At 28.3% G+C, this 18,714-nt stretch overlaps 1 protein-coding gene across 3 annotated transcripts; it reads right to left on the reverse strand.

The window, feature by feature from the left end:
- Nucleotides 1-3,739: 3,739 nt before the first annotated feature.
- Nucleotides 3,740-16,620, reverse strand: LOC129967115 (ubiquitin-conjugating enzyme E2 T-like). Of its 3 annotated transcripts, none has more exons than XM_056081793.1 (7): nt 16,484-16,620; nt 14,652-14,784; nt 12,096-12,165; nt 11,669-11,774; nt 9,117-9,215; nt 7,998-8,081; nt 3,740-3,932 (listed from the first exon to the last, which is right to left on the reverse strand). In XM_056081793.1, exons 2-7 carry the CDS (start codon nt 14,755-14,757, stop codon nt 3,825-3,827), a joined length of 573 nt encoding a protein of 190 aa, XP_055937768.1. In that variant the 5' UTR covers nt 14,758-14,784; nt 16,484-16,620; the 3' UTR covers nt 3,740-3,824. The 3 variants fall into 3 exon arrangements, with proteins under 3 accessions (XP_055937768.1, XP_055937769.1, XP_055937770.1); XM_056081794.1 differs by lacking the exon at nt 16,484-16,620 and adding an exon at nt 16,384-16,482; XM_056081795.1 differs by lacking the exon at nt 16,484-16,620 and having other exon boundaries at nt 14,656-14,785.
- Between the last annotated feature and the right edge of the window lie 2,094 nt (nt 16,621-18,714).

The raw sequence follows: 18,714 nt of genomic DNA on the forward strand, positions 1-18,714 counted from the left end.
TCTATGAAAGATAATTTTCAACTATTTTAAGTGACATTTAAAAAGTATACCACAAAATAAATTGCTATTATTGAAATGTTGTGGCTTTAAACCAAAATTTCAATGCACTGGATTACACTTAATCGACAACGTAAGTAAGCGCCACAATAAATACCAATTTAGTAATTTACCATACAGTAAAATACCTTTCCTAGGTCATTCAAAAGATCGTCCCAAAACAAATATAAACGCGAACAATGATCGAATTTAACATGACTTCATGATAATCGGAACAAAAAAGTCTAAATATATGATATATATCTTTCATTTGTGTGTTTCTCCCGTTTTCGATTCATTTTACAAATCAAACACATCTTATTTCATTCTTATTTTTCGTCAGTGGGAACCAACCTGCTTATTCTTTAAAAACCTATAAGGTTAAACATGAAATTTCCAGATATGGCTAAAATTAATTCTTCGCTATCTAGAATACTAAAGAAGCTCGGGTTGCAACATGTTTGACGCATTTCTTTCCATTTCGCCTCTTGGGAATAATCATTTCAACATACGCCGATGCCCATTGTCGAAGAAAGAACTGAGGAAAAAATTCATTAAGCCTTATCATAACACTAGTTGAAACTCCTTCATCCCTACCCCGAATTCTCTCCTTTTCTTCCTTGATACATCCGATAAACAGATTTATGACTACGTTTTTGATTTATTTTATTCAATGCCTGCGGGAACAAAAAAACGTCTCCGTCAATAAATATTTTCTTTGGACTTCCGAGAAAATTAAGCACTTTTAAGGTGCTTAAAAATGATTTTCAAATGTTAGCACTTTTCATGACGCTACGCACTCTTTTATCATCTGAAGCGTAGATTTTAGTCAAAATATGAACCGAGTCTGTCCAAGGGTTGACCGCCCGTATCTTCGTTTGCTTACAACACGATCATTCACAAACGCAATTACGTGGATAACCACGAGGTGACTTCACCTCGCCCAGAGGCATACGGAAAAATGCACTGCACCCCACCTCTGTTAAAATAAACTCCCCGCAATCCTCCAGACTGTAGCGGATTGGGATGCGCGATAATAGAACCTGGGACCTTGTGGTTCGCAGTCCAGTAACATGACCACAATACAAAAGCACTTTCTCGTGTAGCGTAGCTGTTACCTGGCTTATAAGCTTTCACTACAAGACCCTACAATAATCCGAGGCAACTTGGATAAATGAAATTCGGTACATTCTTTTAACACTTGATGTATAGTTGTTTTTTAATGCATCAGAGTTTACTGTCTTAATTTTTGTAATCTTATAAATGTAAGCGTAATAACTCAAAAACACAACCATTTCTTAAGAGGCACCACAGATTCGGATAAATTTAATAATAATATTTTTTTTTATATTTAAAAATAAATAGATATAAACATTTAACTGAAATTGAACTTGCTTGTTACTTGAGTGAAGTAAATGCATAAAATTGGGGGGGGAAAAAAAACAGGTAATAAAATTTTATATAGGATTGGTTTCGCGAAAGGAAATTAATTCTTTGAAAATTTTATGTTGAAGCATAGTGAAAATAAATGACAGCCAGAGAGAAATATAATTTTTTAATGTATCATTTTAATTAATAAAAAGAAACTATGCAGTTTAATTACAGTTTCTTTATTGAAAAATGTATACTCAAAATTAAATAAGCAATTAAATAGTTCCAATTTCAAAATTCATTAGGGCATGGTTAAAATTATAAAGAAAAGTTCAAATTATTATAACTTTTACAAGTTAAGATATTACGTTCATTTTGTATCTAATTTGCAAATAAATGAACACAAAAACACAGTAGTCCAGCACTGATTCCATTGTTTTTATAATTTTTAACTTGCTCCAAAAATTTTTCAAGAGAATTTTGGATGAAACCTTCAATATTTAAATAAATTTTACTGACCTTTGGTTATGAGTAAATCTTGTAAATGACTCCCATTCTACTCTATTCGTATTAATTAAATCTGCAAGGAAATATCCTATTCTACTTCACTTGCAGAGATATTCCACACGAATGGTTGCAAAAATATATACTGTTTAATTTTTCAAAATTTTTAAGAGTTAAACATTAAGAATTTTTACTTCCATAACAGCAATCTTTAATGGTACTCATCTAACGTAACTGTGCCTTCCACCTGTCACACTGCTAAGTAGTATTACAAAATCAAATTATTTTCCGCAATATTATCCTCTAATCTACTAATAGAAATCTACTGAAATTTTTCAAAGATATTTGAAAGAAGACTATCCACACAGGAAAGTAATTACAAGCAATTTTTTAGGAGAAATATATATATATATATAAACTGGAATTCTCAAATTATACTGTTTAATTTGGGAAACAATAAGCTCATTTTGTAGAATAATTTTAAATTATATCTCAACTTCATGATTTACCAGAAAACCTTTTCCAACAATAGATAAACTGGAAAGGGGTTTCATATTTCTTTGACATGTTACAAAGTATAATTTGTTGATTTTAAAACCAATTCCACACTATTAGAAATGGTCATGGCCACACATATATACAGCAATATAAGCCCAAAATCCTGAAATGTACACAATAACTCACAAAATAGTAGAAAACCATAGTTCGGTAAGACATGTATATACAGACTGTATGAAATCACTTCCATGTGTATATACGATAAATTAATCTGACTACTTAGCAAAAATGTAAGTAGCTATCATATACACAGTTTAAAGAGGTATAAATCTCATGGTAAGATTTTTTTAAATATGGAGGAAATGGAGAGACAAGAATAAGCCTCACAAGTAGAATAGCAGCAAAAGGTGTTAGCTTTTATTCACAAATGAGTTAAGTCAAGTCTGAGAATTAATTTTAATTTCACACATGAAAACTTACAAATGCATGAATGTAGTAAGGAATAAGGAAAGTGGATTACAATGTGCACATTATCCAGAATGGTAGCTGGGCGAAACCTTGAGGCTTTTCTTAACTTTCCTGTTTTATCATATGCCAGAGTTTTCGGAGATATGCTCATTTTAATGAACAACAATATTTGGTATCACAGTGTGTATTTTGTCGGATTGGCTTTGGAGTAGAATATTAAATATGAGAAATCGCAGCATGTCCACCCCACTTGAATCAGATAATTAATTCAAAGTTAGAAAGAGTTTGGTTAATTAGATCAATCCCTGAATTCTTTGCATCAAACTATTTCAAAATTATTTTCACAGACGTTGTAAAATACAACCCCCCTCTCAAAATCTTTAATATGCATTGAACAACCATAAATAGATTTTTTTAAAAATGAATCAATAAAACTTTGGTTTACAGTTAAAATATAGATTTTATTTTATTAGAATGTTTATGTTATATTCATGGACATAATCTTCAATTTGTACAGAAATTATAATATTAATTTTTTAAGTTTAAAAAAACACTAGATACAGATTGCTCTCTATTTCCGATTCTGTATTCAAAACTTATAAAAATAAATACCTCTAAGTGAATACAGTAACTTCACCAGGAGGATGATTATGTTGGCAGTTATCAATGAAACTACTTTTACAGTCATTCAAGAGAATTAAATATATAAAATCACATTTTTAAGTTTTTATTTGATATTTTTAAATAAGAATTTATCATTCCTGAAATTTACTCTTTAGTACTTATTACATCGAAATAAATGACAAAGAATATATTTTAAAAAATTGAAACATAAAACTTTACAAAAGTAACATGATAAAAATACAGATTTCAAATATTTATATCAATCAAAAAGTATAAACTATCAATATAAGCTCTTGGTATACATTTGAACTCGAATAATTCATTCACACTTTTTTCTTTTTAGAATTTGGTGAATCACCATCTTCAGCAGCATGTTTAACAGAACTAGAAAGCTGTTTACAAGAATCAGATACTGCAATTCCAGGCAATTCCTAAAATATATATAAAAAAAATTTATTGATAATTAAGCATTATTTCAAATGCAAAATTTACATTTTAAAAAAATCTATTGTTAGCAAATATATCAGAATTTAACGAATTCATATCAAACCAATATTAAATTTTAAATCAAATTATTGTTCAATCTGGATTTTATGTTATTACTTTACTTTAAATTATCAGTCTTAAATTAAATCATTATTCTATTTTAATATAAAACTAATAGTCATAGTCTTATGTACTTAATTTTATAACAATGTATAAAATCTTTTAGATTAAAAAAAAGCCTATAGTTTAATGTATACTTTTCATTATGTTCATTGTACACATTAGAGAGCACACAAATACAAAATATCATAAGAAATATTGGCATACATTATATTAATATGCTTATGCTTAGTGATTATACTGCTATCTATCTATTATTAATGCACTTTGTAAACAAATATTTACTTATTGAGTACAGCGCATAAAACTCCTGCAGTGTGAGAATATGGAATTTTGAGAATTACCATTATGCATTTTACTTAAAAATATACATAAAAAAAATCAATGCCATAATTATTTTCCCTTTATTTTTTTCTCTTTTGATAAAATGTGCAACAGTTGTTATAGGATTTATCCCCACTTTAACTCCATTAAATTCAAACTATTTGATTAATATTCAATTTTAAAGTTACATATCAATGATAAAGAATAGACCATCTTTTAATTTCGAATTCCAGACAGACACATAATTGAATCATCATATTATTCTCCAAATCAAGATAATCATATACATTCTTTTATTACAAGTTTTAATAATGATTATCTTCAAAATTTTAAATTTTATTGAAACAAATCTGAAGGGGAAAAAAATTGTTTTGACTGACATTATACTGAAGTAATTTTATAATGTTTACAAAAACAATATATAAACAGCAATTACTAAATTTTGAAGTAGTTATGATCAAATGAAAGCACATGAATGTATTTATTATATCTGGGCCAAATTTTGGTTGCATATACTGTACCAAAAATAAATAAATGAAAAACAATGATAATAACAAAAAATAATAATAATCTGAAATTCAATCTTAAAAATGCATAGCATAAAAAAGACCATACTAAACATTTCTACAATTAAAAATTTAAAAAAAAAGTACAAAACTTATTGAGTCATAAATTTAAAAAAAAATTGAGCTTTTGCAAATCTGTCTATTTTTATCCATTTATTTAAATTAGCCTTTAAAATAAGGCAAAACAAATTTTGGCCGCTTAACATGGTACCACATATTCAGTGATATTGGTAAGCTAATCACATATCTATTCAAGTGATTATCTTTCCTTCAGTTAAGAAGCATTGTGATAATAGCAAGATTTGACATTTTTTTTTTTCTTTGCCATGTCCCTCACCATAATTTTTAGTATTAAAATAATATTTGTTTTTAGTGTGTTTAAGCCCTAATAACTTGATGGCATTAAAAGATATCTATATTCTTATCTACATTACAAATCATGTGTCAATTATTTTTATTTTATTTGATTTAAATTCCAAATCTATTACTTGCCATACTTGTTACTAGTCACAGATTTGACTGAAGACAAAGGCTGATATTATTTGCTAATTGTAGTTAACTAAACTTATTATCTACTACAGCATTAATATTTTCAGAAAAGATAATATGCTATAAAGAAAGATATTTAAAGAGGGAAAGGAAGTATCTAGGACTGTTAACTGAATAGTTTAAAACAGATTTAATACAGTATAAAAAAACATGTTTTCAACATTAATCAACAATTCCTAGCCTATAAAGCGGGCAAAAATATTTTGGAATCAGCTGAAGCTCTTTTGCAAATTGATTTTCAACAAATTATGTATGCAAACTTTCATTATAGGGAATCTTGTACTCAAGTTTCTCTTGATGCAAGAGTTCTTTGTATTGGTAAGACAATTAGGTTTATTTCTTTTTGTACTCTTGCAGCAATATGAAGCACAATTTCCAACCAGTATAGGAATTGCTAAATTTTAATGTTTTAGTCAATCAGTCCCCCTCCTTTTGATAGCCTGTACATAAAATATACAGGGAAAAAATTGATTACATGTTATGTAAATTATAAAGCTGGTTGTGATAAAGGAGCTACTGATAGTATAGCAGCAATGCTAAAGAAAGATTAAATCACAATAAATCCAAAAACTTTTCTGGTGCTCACAAAATTAAAAATAAAACATTTGCCATCTGAAATTTCCTTTGTAAATGCTTCCTCATGAAGGAATTTACAAAAAGAAATTTTAAACAAAACAAAACAAACAATAAAAGCATCTCAAATATAATATAATCTTTGAAAACAGGATAATTTCCTCAAATAGTTAAATAGCTGTTGATTGTTATATTTAAAATTCTGATATAGTTCAAGGGGAGATAAATACATGTCTCTGCAGAATTGGGAAAGACAGGGGAAAAAAAATATAATAAAAATACTCATAAGCTGCAATAATGCAAAACAATAGAGATGAAAAGGATTACAGATTAAAATTATACCTCAAAAAGCAAACAACTGTAGCAATAGAGATCTTCCATACTGATGCAAATGATACATCATTTGTTAATTTTCAGTTAAATATAGTTATTTATCAAAAACTACTGAGAGAAAACACTATTTTATGAATCTCCAATTCTATTTAATACATATAATAAACAAAATTGGAATGATATATTAATACATTTCAATGAAATATATTATATGGTTTAATTTATGCATGAATAAATGCATATTTTTTTAATAAAGTAATCAATCATTGCAGTATTCTTTTAGTATATGAAAATACTTCATAAATTTTGTTATTCGAATGAAATATCTTAATTTGAGTGTTAAAATTAGGATTAGGGTTAAAACCATTCTCAAAGTCAGAGTAGGGTACTGTTTATGGTTAAGTTTGCCATTGGGTACTTTTTCACGATTTCGTCATACTGATATTTTTTTCCTATTTTGTTATTAATTTTCCTCCATTTAAGAACTACAGAAATAATGTTCTTAAAATTCAATAATTTAAATAAATATATACCACAATTATTAAAAGGCTTCTTCATGTAAATTTCTATGAGGTAACAATAAAGTCTCTCATTTCAATTGAATTATTATTAATAAATATTATGTCTTGATAATTATCGTGGAGTGGATATAAATCAATTCAAAGTAAGTTGATTTCAGAAACCGCATTAAAATTCTTATTAATTTTGTATAGAAATAGACAAAAGCTTCTTTTGTATCTTAATATTTCAATAGTAGTTGCACACTAAATTATAATTTGGAGGGGGGGGGGCACCGAGATGCAAATGTTTTTAAAAAATGGTTCATATGCCGCATATTCTTTTTCCACATAAAATAATGATTTAATGCACAAAAACAAAAATAATCTACTAATGTATGAATCACTCTTATCTAATATTCAACAAAACGATGGGCCTTCATTCATATAAAGATCTATAAATGATAATGGTTGGAAAAATATAATGCATTTTTCTGAGATATAAATTCTTGAGTATGGATTAAAAAAAAAAAATTATCAAGCTGTAATGTAAATGATGGTCTACAGATACAACCCTAAATAATTGTCTATAGATAAACGTTTTGCTAGTTACATGCAGTTCATATTTTATGTTCTTTTTAATAATGAGATTTCATTTGTTTTTGAAATTATCTTAAACATTTTCATAAATAATAATAACAAAAAGAATGTCATGGAATCATAACAAAAATTTAGTAATTAAACTGTAATAAACATATTAGTCAAAATTGTACAAATTATTAATGGGTTTTATTAGATTTCCCCACCCATATAATCTTACAATAAAAAGATATTAGAAAAATCAGCAGTTATTGATTATTACCAAGCTAAAGCAATTAAAAAAAACAATAATACAATAATAATAATAAAAAAAAATTCTTGTTTTCACAGAGAAATAGCTAAGTTTATATGCTCAAATAAAATTGCAAATAAAAGAAAATGACATGATAAATTTTCAACTACAGAATACTTATGCAGATATTAGAAATTTTAAAAGGTGGAAACTTACATTACTACTTTGTAAAGCATGTTTCACAGTGCATTCACGTGCATGCTTGATGTAACTCTCACGGCTAGTTTGATACTCTTGTGACTATATAAAAAAAAAGAAAAAAATTCAAATCAGCCCTATTATATTAACAAATTATATATATATATATATATATATATATATATATATATTGTTACAAATTCTGTAAATTGGTGTAATTTGTCTTATGATAATGAATGTTATATGTATCCCATTGTATTTCAATAGCAAGTCGCCAAATTGGCGAGATATTGGCTCATTGGCGATGTTTTAGGCAACTAATTTTTGTCGCCAAATTTGGCGACATTTCGCCAATTTTGGCGACGGAAGTTGGAAACCTTGGAGACAGAGAGAATTTTCTAGAGGGATCCTGATTTCTTGAATTCTCTCCAAGGTTCTGGATTTTTCTAATATGACATAACTTCCTGTTAGTGACGTCACTTCCGGCAGAGAGCATATAAAAACAAGCACGAAAGATTAGGAGTTGTATTGGAGCCTTAGACAGCAAGCAAGCTGTAGGCTGGTGACTGAGCTATTGAATGTGCAGTGTTATTCTTGTAGTCTTTGTTAAATAAATAGCTTTATTTATTTTTTTAAAAGGATTCTGCTTATTGAATTTACTCTAAGCACGTCGCAGGAAATTCGTAACTAATATATATATATATATATATATGTGTGTGCACAAAATTATTTATTATTTTCAGTTAATATGCGAGTAAGGCAAATAACAAATATTCAGCAGCTTATATGATTTAAGTATCACGGGACCATGATTAGAAATATTGCCAGTTATAGAAAGATTTGTACTTTTGTTTTTATGAAGTCAGTACAGTTTGTAATATAACTTTGACTTACATTAAATGGAAGAACTGGAATATGTTTTTAACTCTCGAAAAGCTATTTCTTTAAATAATTTATCTATCTAATTTATTTATCTTTAAATAACTTTTTTTAATATAGTAAAATAGACAAATTAAAAGTTAACTTCAAATTTATTTATCCTCTTACAGATAATTTACAAAAATTCTCATGGCAATAACAAATAAAATCACAACAAAAAACAAACAATTCACAAAATTTATTAACAAAATTACTTACTATTTCACTCCTTAATGGATCATTAAAATTTGGCTCTGCCATGAGCAGCTGTATGTCTACTAATATACTAGCTAGATTCATATTAGGCTTCCAAGCACCCTATGCAGAAAGAGAATGCAAATTATAAATTAAATTTCTTACAATATTTCTAATGGTTTAACTTTTTAAGATGCTAATTGTGAAATTAATGACTTTCAACAAAGATCCTGAGGATGCAAGAAGGAAGAAATACTATGTTTCATTAAAACAATTTTTTTTGTAGAAGATTTAAATTAAATTTATTTTCAAAAACCAAAGAAAAAAGATCATATAATTAAAAAAAAAAAAGAGGATTAAAAGATAGGGGCCATATTATTCATTGAGTTTATTTATTACTAGCCGCTTTTGGCGACCAGCCGGTTCGCCAATCTTAATGTTCGTTTAAATTTTAATAATTAAATATTTTATGCAATTCCTACTTTAATAGATTCTTCATCAAAATATTTTAAAACTTCAAATTTTGATAGTCATATAATTCACTCATAATATTATAAAGGCCTTCAGTCATAACATAATATGTATATCTCTAATTTTTTGATAGCTCCCGTTGAATTTATGCTTTAAATTAAAATGGAAAGGATTAATCTGCAATTAATATAATAAGCACTTTTTTATCATATGATTACTGAAAACAGAGCCACTGACTGTTCAAACTTTATGGGCACTAAAGAATATCTTTCTTAATTTATGTAATATCTCAAGAATTTGTCAACAAAATTTTCTCAGATTTATCATGAACAGATCGATTAATTAAAATTGTTTTATTTTAAATGCATCAAACACTAAGAAAATAAAATGAATCATTTAAAATGATCGGTTGAAAACAGGTTTTAAAAAAACTACTTAAAAAACGATGTACTTAAAACTATAAGCCTATACAAAATATATATAACTAACATAAATACAATTTAATTCCAAAAGCATACAAGTAATCTAAAAATAATTTAAATTAAGTCCTCATCCGTTGAAAATAGTAGTCAACAATCAGAACACAATCCACAGGTGTAAATTTTTAATGTGTTATGGTAATACAAATGCTTGAATTTTTCTACGCCAGTTGTGATAACGCTATGCAGATTACAAATTTTTAATTTCCTTTATTCTGTTTTATTTTAATTCAAAAGTACTTCAGAATGAATCTGAAAGATCGATTAATCAACGATGTTCAATTTAAATGCATCAAACATTAAGAAATGAAACAGAATCGTCTGAAATAATCGGCCGAAAAATCTTAAGTCTAGCCTCATTAGTATGGGAAAAAAAACTGAAGCTTCACTCATTTGGCGGTGGGGAAAATAAAAAGATTTTTTGGCAGGAAAGTTAATTTTTAATTAATAATTCAAAAAAAGGGACCCCAGGTGCACATTTCCGACCTCCAAGGTATACATGTACCAAATTTGATAGCTGTAGGTGAAAGGGTCTGGCCTGTAGATCGCCAACACACACACATTGAGCTTTATATAAATACTAGCCGCCTTTGACGACCAGCCGGTTTGGCAATCTTAATGCTCGTTAATATTTTAATAATTAAATATTTTATGCAATTGCTACTTTAATAAATTCTTCATCAAAATATTTTAAAACTTCAAATTTTGACAGACCGATTAATTAACAATGTTTTATTTCAAACGCGTCAAACACTAAAAAAATAAAAGGAATCATTTAAAATAATCGGCCAAAAACTGGTTTAAAAAAACTACTTAAAAAACGATACACTTAAAACTATAAGCACATACAAAACAATATATAACTAACATAAATACAATTTAATTACAAAAGCATGCAACTAACCTAAAAATAATTTAAATCATTGAAAACAGGTTAAAAAAAACTACTTAAAAAACGATGTACTTAAAACTATAAGCATATACAAAAAATATATAACTAAAATAAATACAATTTAATTACAAAAGCACACAACTAACCTAAAAATAATTTAAATTGTCCGAATCCATTGAAAATCTGTTGTCAACAATCAGAACATGATGTGCATGCGTGAATTTTCTACGCCAGTTACGGTAACGCAAATTTTTCTACGCCAGTTGGGGTAACGCTATGCAGATTACAAATTTTTAATTTCCTTTATTCTGTTTCATTTTAATTCAAAAGTACTTCAGAATGAATCTAAAAGATCGATTAATTAATAATGTTTAAATTTAAATGCATCAAACATTAAGAAAATAAACAGAATTGTTTGAAAAAATCCGCCGAAAAATGTTAACCCTAGCCTCATTACTGTTGGGAGAAAAAAAAATAAAGCCTTACTCATTTGGCGGTGGGGAAAATGAAGATTTTTTTGGCGGGAAAGTAAATTTTTAATTAATAATTAAAACTTCAGAAAAAAAAAAGGGACCCCAGGTGCACATTCCCAACCTCCAAGGTATACATGTACCTAATTTGGTAGCTGTAGGTCAAACACTCTGGCCTATAGAGTGCCAACACACACACACATTGAGCTTTATATAAGTATAGATAGATAGATATAAATAGACAATTATTTAATAACTACTCACTTGTGGGGCTGATTTTAATGTTGGAAGGCATATTCTTCCAGAATCATCAACATTAGGATGGTAAATTGGTGTCACAAAACGCACATTAGGTGGTATAAATGGATACCTTGAAAAACAGGGGGAAAAAAAAAAATTCTATTTAACATTTTTGATACAATTTATTTAGCAGTTAAAATTATCTTATGAAAAGTTTTATTTTGGATGTGTGAACTTTTACTATATATTTGCTTCTGGCTATCAAATTTATTCAGTAAAATTTAACTCTTAACATTTAGGCATTTATGGTACTTAATCTTAAATTCTCATATCCCTTAGCAAGGAAAAAAGTCACACACACACAAGGTAAAACTTTAAACATAGGGCCATTATCTTGTGTACAACTGCATCTGTTCTAAAAATTTTTTTTCTTTTTAAACTTTATACTTACTTATCTGGAATTTGAATATCAATATAAAAAACTCCATTTTCATAAGGAGTGCCATCAGGTCCCATTACACCTAAAATGAAAAAAAAAAAAAAAAAGTTTTAATAATGTTTATATCATATTTATACTAAAATTATATATAAGCACAGGAAAAGGGCAATAATAAACAGACCTGTTTATAAGAGCTAAGTGTCAGAAAATTTTCCCTTTAGTAATTTTACTATGAGATTCTGATAAAGATTTCTTTCCCATGTGTAGGGACTTAGGAAAAGGAATCTTAGATATCTTTAAAAGGTATGTGTGAATAATGAGGATTTTTATTCCTTTGCTCTGAGTGCAAGAAAATGCAAAAGTCATCAGTTTTCTAAAGTACATGTAAAAATAATTAAATACAAATTAGAAAATTAAGATTTAAATTAAATTAAGAAATAAATATCATTACATATATATTGTTTCATTAGAATAAATATTTAATAAAAAAAATATTTCTTATTTTCTGAGAAAGCCACACTTAGATAAATTGCTATCCAAACAGGGTGGGGGGGGGGACTTAAAAATGCTTGGATAAATATTTAATTGAAAAATATTATGATGATTTTAAAAATGCTGGAATTCGATGAAAAAAAAAAGAGGTACAATAGACTGGTAAATGATATACTCAATACAGGCAGCGGAATTAATATACTGTAGGCTTTTTTTAGTTATTTTTTTCTCTCAAGGAAAGCTTCCGGGAAAATCCGCTAGGTCTGTGTGCAGACATCTTGCACTGTGTCTGTAGTTGGACAAGAGAATGCGTTGATTCATGGCTGTCATTACTGAGTATGTAGGGAGCACATAAACATGCTTCAAAAAATAGAGTCTTCCGCTGAATGCGAGTTGCTTTCAGTCATTCGATTTCTCCATGCTGAAGGAAGCAATATGGCTGAAATTGATAGGCGAATGAGTAAAGTGTACGGAGAAATGTTCATGAGCGACAGAAAAGTGCGGAAATGGTGCAGGAACTTTGATGCTAGACACACAGATGTTCACGATGCAGGTGTCCATGGAAGGAAGCCAGTGTGAACCGATGATTTTGTTCAGCACATGGAACAGGCGATTTGCGGAAATCGCCGGTTCACCTTTTCTGGGTTGAGTGATTTGTTTCCAGAAATTTCATGGTCAGCTCTCTATACCATCATGAGTGAAAGACTCGAATACCGCAAACTCTGCGCGATATGGGTTCCCAAGAAACTGTCTGACCATCACAAAACGGAGCGAATGGGCGCTGCATTAACCTTCTTCCAGCGCTACCATCACGATAGAGATAAGTTTTTGGACAAAATTGTCACAGGAGATGAGACATGGATCCATTACGAAACTGAAGAAACGAAAGAGCAATCCAAACAATGGGTGCATTTACACTCCTTGAGTTGTAAACCAGTGAGGTTCAAGCGCACGTTCTCCACCAAAAAGTGTATGGCTACAGTGGTTTTTGGGACCGTAAAGGTGTTCTCTTGGTGGAATTCATGCCACATGGCACAACCATCAATGCAGCTTCGTACAGCAAGACTCTTCAACGTCTTCGAAGGACAATTCAGAACAAGAGAAGAGGAATATTGTCGTCGGGCATTATCCTTCTTCATTACAATGCGAGGCTGCAGTTGCAACAACGATCCTGTAGGAGCGTTTTGGATAAGAAGTTTTTGATCACCCACCATACAGTTCAGACTTAGCTCCCTTAGATTTTCATCTCTTTGCCCACATGAAACGCTGGCTAGGAGGACAAACAAGCTGCAGACCAGCGTACAGAATTGGCTGAAAATGCAGGCGGCTGCTTTCTATGATAAAAGTATTGGAAAATTGGTATGATGCTGCAACAAAGGTATGAATTGGAACAGCGATTACGTCAAAAAGTAGCTTAATGTTATATCACATTGTTCCATATAAAATTTTCTTGATTCTGACAGTGATTTTCATTTAGCAACCTATCGGACCTTGAAAAAAAAAAAAAAATAACCTTTGTATAATACAGCTAAAGTTAAACTAAAATTTTTAAATTCTCTTTAAGAGGGTGTAAAGCATAAAACTATCCACAATTTCAAAATTAAAAATGACTAAACTAATTAAAGTGATGTGAACTAAGAAATACACTTAAAATATTATTCAGAATTTTTAAAAAATCGATTTCATCTATCAACATCGATTTTTTTCAGCAACATAGAAAATACAGATTACTAAAACAAATGGCTTATACTTAGAAAATGTATATATTCTTTAAAAAGAAAATTAGAAATATATTGTATTATTAATATTCAAAACTAAAAAAATGATACAAATAAACTTATTAATGCAAAAGTTTATTTGTATCATTTCTTATTAATGCAAGAGTAGATTTTAAAATAAGAGCATGGAAATTTTAATAAAATATATAAGTGAAAAAATAAAGTGTGAAAAGTATGATGAAAAAAAAAAAAAAGGGAATTGTATGTTAAACATTTAAAAATAGCTAAACTTTCAAAAATTTCCTTAATAGATCTTTTTCAATGGAAAAGAATATTACATTTATATACATTAGCTTACTTGCTTTTAACTGGTAGATATTATCAGTAGGCCAACAAGAAATGCCACTCACAGGTTGTGTACGGAACCTTTCAAGTTCCTTTTTAAGTCTAAGTGAACACTGCATTTTCCCTCACAGTGTATGACCAGAATACTAAAATAAGAAAGAATATAGAATATTATTTCATTCTTTTTCCAACTATAAAAATTATAAGAGTAAATTCTAAACAGAAGTCACAGAACATTTCACTTTCAATGTCTATTCACAATACATATTATTTAGCCAAATCAATAAAGCATAATTTTGCCATTCTTTTACTGTTCATTTATTTCACAAGGGGGGAGGGGAAGATAATCTTATAAAAAAAGGCATTGATATATGTTACATCTTGAGCTGCACATTTTAAATATAATTTGCTTAACCAATTGAGAAATACACTTAAAAAAATTGATAAAAAAGTTAATAAGAAAGAAGAATCCCCATATTTTCCAAATTTAACAAACAGAAAGTGATTCATTTGAAGAATTTTTTGAATATAGAATCATGCATAATATTTTATGATTCATCTGAAGACAAACAATTTTAAAAGTTAAATTCAGCAACAAATAAAGCATGTGCAGGAATAATAATAATAATAAAAAAAATAAACTATCATAATTTACTGATATAAACCTTCTCTTTGACATAAGGCTTATTCACCTTAAAACACAAGTTGAAATTTGAAAATATAGTGTATTTTTTTAAATAAATGCTAAATGTATTCAAATAAAATGCTCTAAAGCATTGAAAAATGTATTTTACACACTCTTAAATAATTCGAAAATGACGTGATTAAGTTTTCATACTGCAAACAGAAATGCATCTGTATTTTTAACTTGCAAGTACAATAATTAGTACTTGTGTATCAACCACATCTCAATAGTTAACCATCAAAAATTATCTACTGACATAATGCTAATCTACTAAGCATGTTCAGTATGTTTGAATAGTTTTTCTAAACTGACAAGAAACCTACCTGATTCTAAATAGCAAAAATGCTTTTTCTAATTCTGATGATTCAGTCAAATAATAAAAGAAGGGTAAATAAAAGCATTGGTATAAAATGTTAACAGGTTACAGAACTTTTGATTTAAAATTATTTTCACAGTACTTTTTATAAGTGGGCTTAATATATGCTACATAATTTAACAGCTAGACGTTTCTATTTGTCTCCAAAAAAAAAAAAGTTTATATGAATTTTTACATTTTTTTTTAAATTTTAAAACAGAAGTAGATAAATAAAACAAAATATTTAAATATGTCTATTAAATCAAATCTGTAGGTACACATTTTCTGTATTCAGATAAAAAAAAAATATCAACACTTCACAGATACATTGATTATGAAAACCAACCAGATATTTTCATTTAAAAAGACCTAATCGCCTCTCTATTCTCAAAATGTAAGCAAATAGCATAACACAGTAAAAGTAACCAAGCAAGGAAACTTGTAAGATTATGAAGAAATATAAAGATTATAAGAAATATAAAGCTTCAAAACATTCCGGTAAAATTCAACATTTTGAAAAATTGCAAGAAAATGGCAAATATTTTCCTATAAAATAATACAAAATGAAATAATAAATTGTATTAAATCAGGTACTGAAATAAGCTAATTTGGTAAAATTATTGCGGATAAATTTACGACACATAAATAAATTTTCATTACTAAATGTAATGAAACTGTATGTAATAAAATGATTTTATGCATTACCATCCAAAAATTTTTATTAAGACTTAAAATTTACATTATGGGGAAAAATTGCAATAATTTTAAATTGCTGGTAATGGACAAATCATCAAACAATCATTACCCTTTTTCTATACCAATACTTGAAACTGTAGTTATAATTAATAGAACAATTATTTATTTCGTAAATCTCAGTAGCAATTAAAGTTTCTCCCAACCAATAAAATCATTTCTTAACTTCGAAACGTTATAGAAAGAAAGTTGTAGTTGAAAGTAGAAGAAAGTTGTAGTATTTTTGAAATAGAAAACTACAAAGGAAAAAAAAAGCAGCTTTTGAAATTTATTGTTTGTAATAAAAGATCGAAAACAACATATTATATACATCATAGAAATATAATTTTATAAAGCAATGGATTCCTTTTAACAGCAAACATTTTCCTCCCCGTTGCTAAATTACTCAACTCAATTCAAGGATTTCCTTAACATTAATGATATGATACGATCGGCCGTATTCACCAACCGTTGTTAAACATCGGCTGATGATTAAACGCTGTTCAGCAGTCAAATCGGTATTCACCACACCAAACCCGTTGTCAATTTCCCCCTGTTTTCCCCCATTTTTTGATTCATGGACTTCCGATGATCACATTTGATCAACGGTTTTCCGCATGCGCAGTTCTCAAGAAGGACAACTGTTACATTAGTTTTCAAACAAACATGGAGGATTTACGGCCGTATTCACCAACCGTTGTTAAACATCGGCTGATGATTAAACGCTGTTCAGCAGTCAAATCGGTATTCACCACACCAAACCCGTTTTCAATTTCCCCCTGTTTTCCCCCATTTTTTGATTCATGGACTTCCGATGATCACATTTGATCAACGGTTTTCCGCATGCGCAGTTCTCAAGAAGGACAACTGTTACATTAGTTTTCAAACAAACATGGAGGATTTAGATACATTGGAACTATTGCAGTTGATATCAGATAGGAGGTGAATAATTTACACTGACAGAGTTTCTGATTTGGATTTGTTAGATGAATGTGATTTTGTTTCCAATGCATTTTATCTTTGAGAAGGAGAAATTAAGCATCAATATTTTACAAAACAGTGCTGTAACTACTGAAGAGAAATTGTGTATTGCCTTACGTTTTTTTGCTTCAGGAAGTCATCAACAAATAATTGGTGATTTCAATCAAACTATCCAGTCATCATGTTGCCGGGCTATAAATGAAGTATCTAGATGTATAGCTGAAATGAGGCCAAGATTCATTTACCTACCAAATAATGAATCTGAGCGACTTGAGGTATGTTTACATTTATCCCTTTTACATCGTTCATATGGGAATCCCTTTTTATTGTTATTATATCCGAGTTGATTTTTGATTATTATTTTCTGGAATTAAAATTAGAATCTGTCATTTGTATAATTCCGTGAACATTCAAATTTTTGAAGCAAAGGAATTATAATTAAAAGAATTTTCTAAACTTATTAATACCTTTTAGAAAACTCATCAAGTTTAGTACGATTATACTGTTTTTTGTCAATACTGTTTTACAGTTTTTTGTTCCTTAAAATACTTCCATTAAAAACATTTTATTGCATATTTTCTATCTGGTTAATCTAATGACTTGCTAATAAAATAAGTTATTTCATATCTATACATATTCATATCATTTGTGTAGTCTTATAGTTTTTTTTAATTATGTTATTATGGCGATATAAGTTATTAAAAATTGATAATGTATGTATGTAATATTTTTTCAAATCATTTTTAATTAACTTTTAATATTACTTTTATAACTAGAATTCATCTGTAACAGTTTTTGCATTTGTTATGCTATAAGAAAATTTTCCCATTCTTTACATAGACAGTGTACATGTTAATCAATTTTAACCTTGCTCCTTTTATTTTTCAATTTTGTAAATCTGAAAAAATATAATAAAGAATTCAAGTATTAAAGATTATTTGCAATATAAACTTAACATTTTAATTATGCTTTATTCCATATTGAAAAATCTTATTCTTCTACCCCTACCATTATACCACTGTATATCAAAGATTACGGCAGATTTTTGTATGAATAAAGCAAGAAGGGTTTTTGAGAAACAACCACCTAAATAATAAATATGTTTTCGTTGAACAAATAATATTTTAAGATTAGGAAAAAAAATATTCTTTCTGTAGAATATTTTCCAAAGTTATCTGCAATCACTTACAAATATTTTAGAATGCACATTTCTAGTGATTGAAAATAGAATATCTTATGTCTTTTTTTTTATATATATAAAAAAGTTTTAAAAAGTACTGTATAAATGAATTCTAAATTTAGTTACAAAAAATGGAATTTTTG

Source organism: Argiope bruennichi, chromosome 4, assembly GCF_947563725.1.
Source record: "Argiope bruennichi chromosome 4, qqArgBrue1.1, whole genome shotgun sequence".
Classification (NCBI taxonomy): domain Eukaryota; kingdom Metazoa; phylum Arthropoda; class Arachnida; order Araneae; family Araneidae; genus Argiope; species Argiope bruennichi.

Excerpts from the sequence above, each read along its gene's own strand:
- LOC129967115 (XM_056081793.1), bottom strand. The coding sequence starts at position 14,757 with ATGCAGTGTTCACTTAGACTTAAAAAGGAACTTGAAAGGTTCCGTACA. Across the intron at positions 12,166-14,651 it reads TATCTACCAGTTAAAAGCAA|GTGTAATGGGACCTGATGGC; the intron begins GTAAGCTAATGT and ends TTTTCATTTTAG. Across the intron at positions 11,775-12,095 it reads GATATTCAAATTCCAGATAA|GTATCCATTTATACCACCTA; the intron begins GTAAGTATAAAG and ends CTGTTTTTCAAG.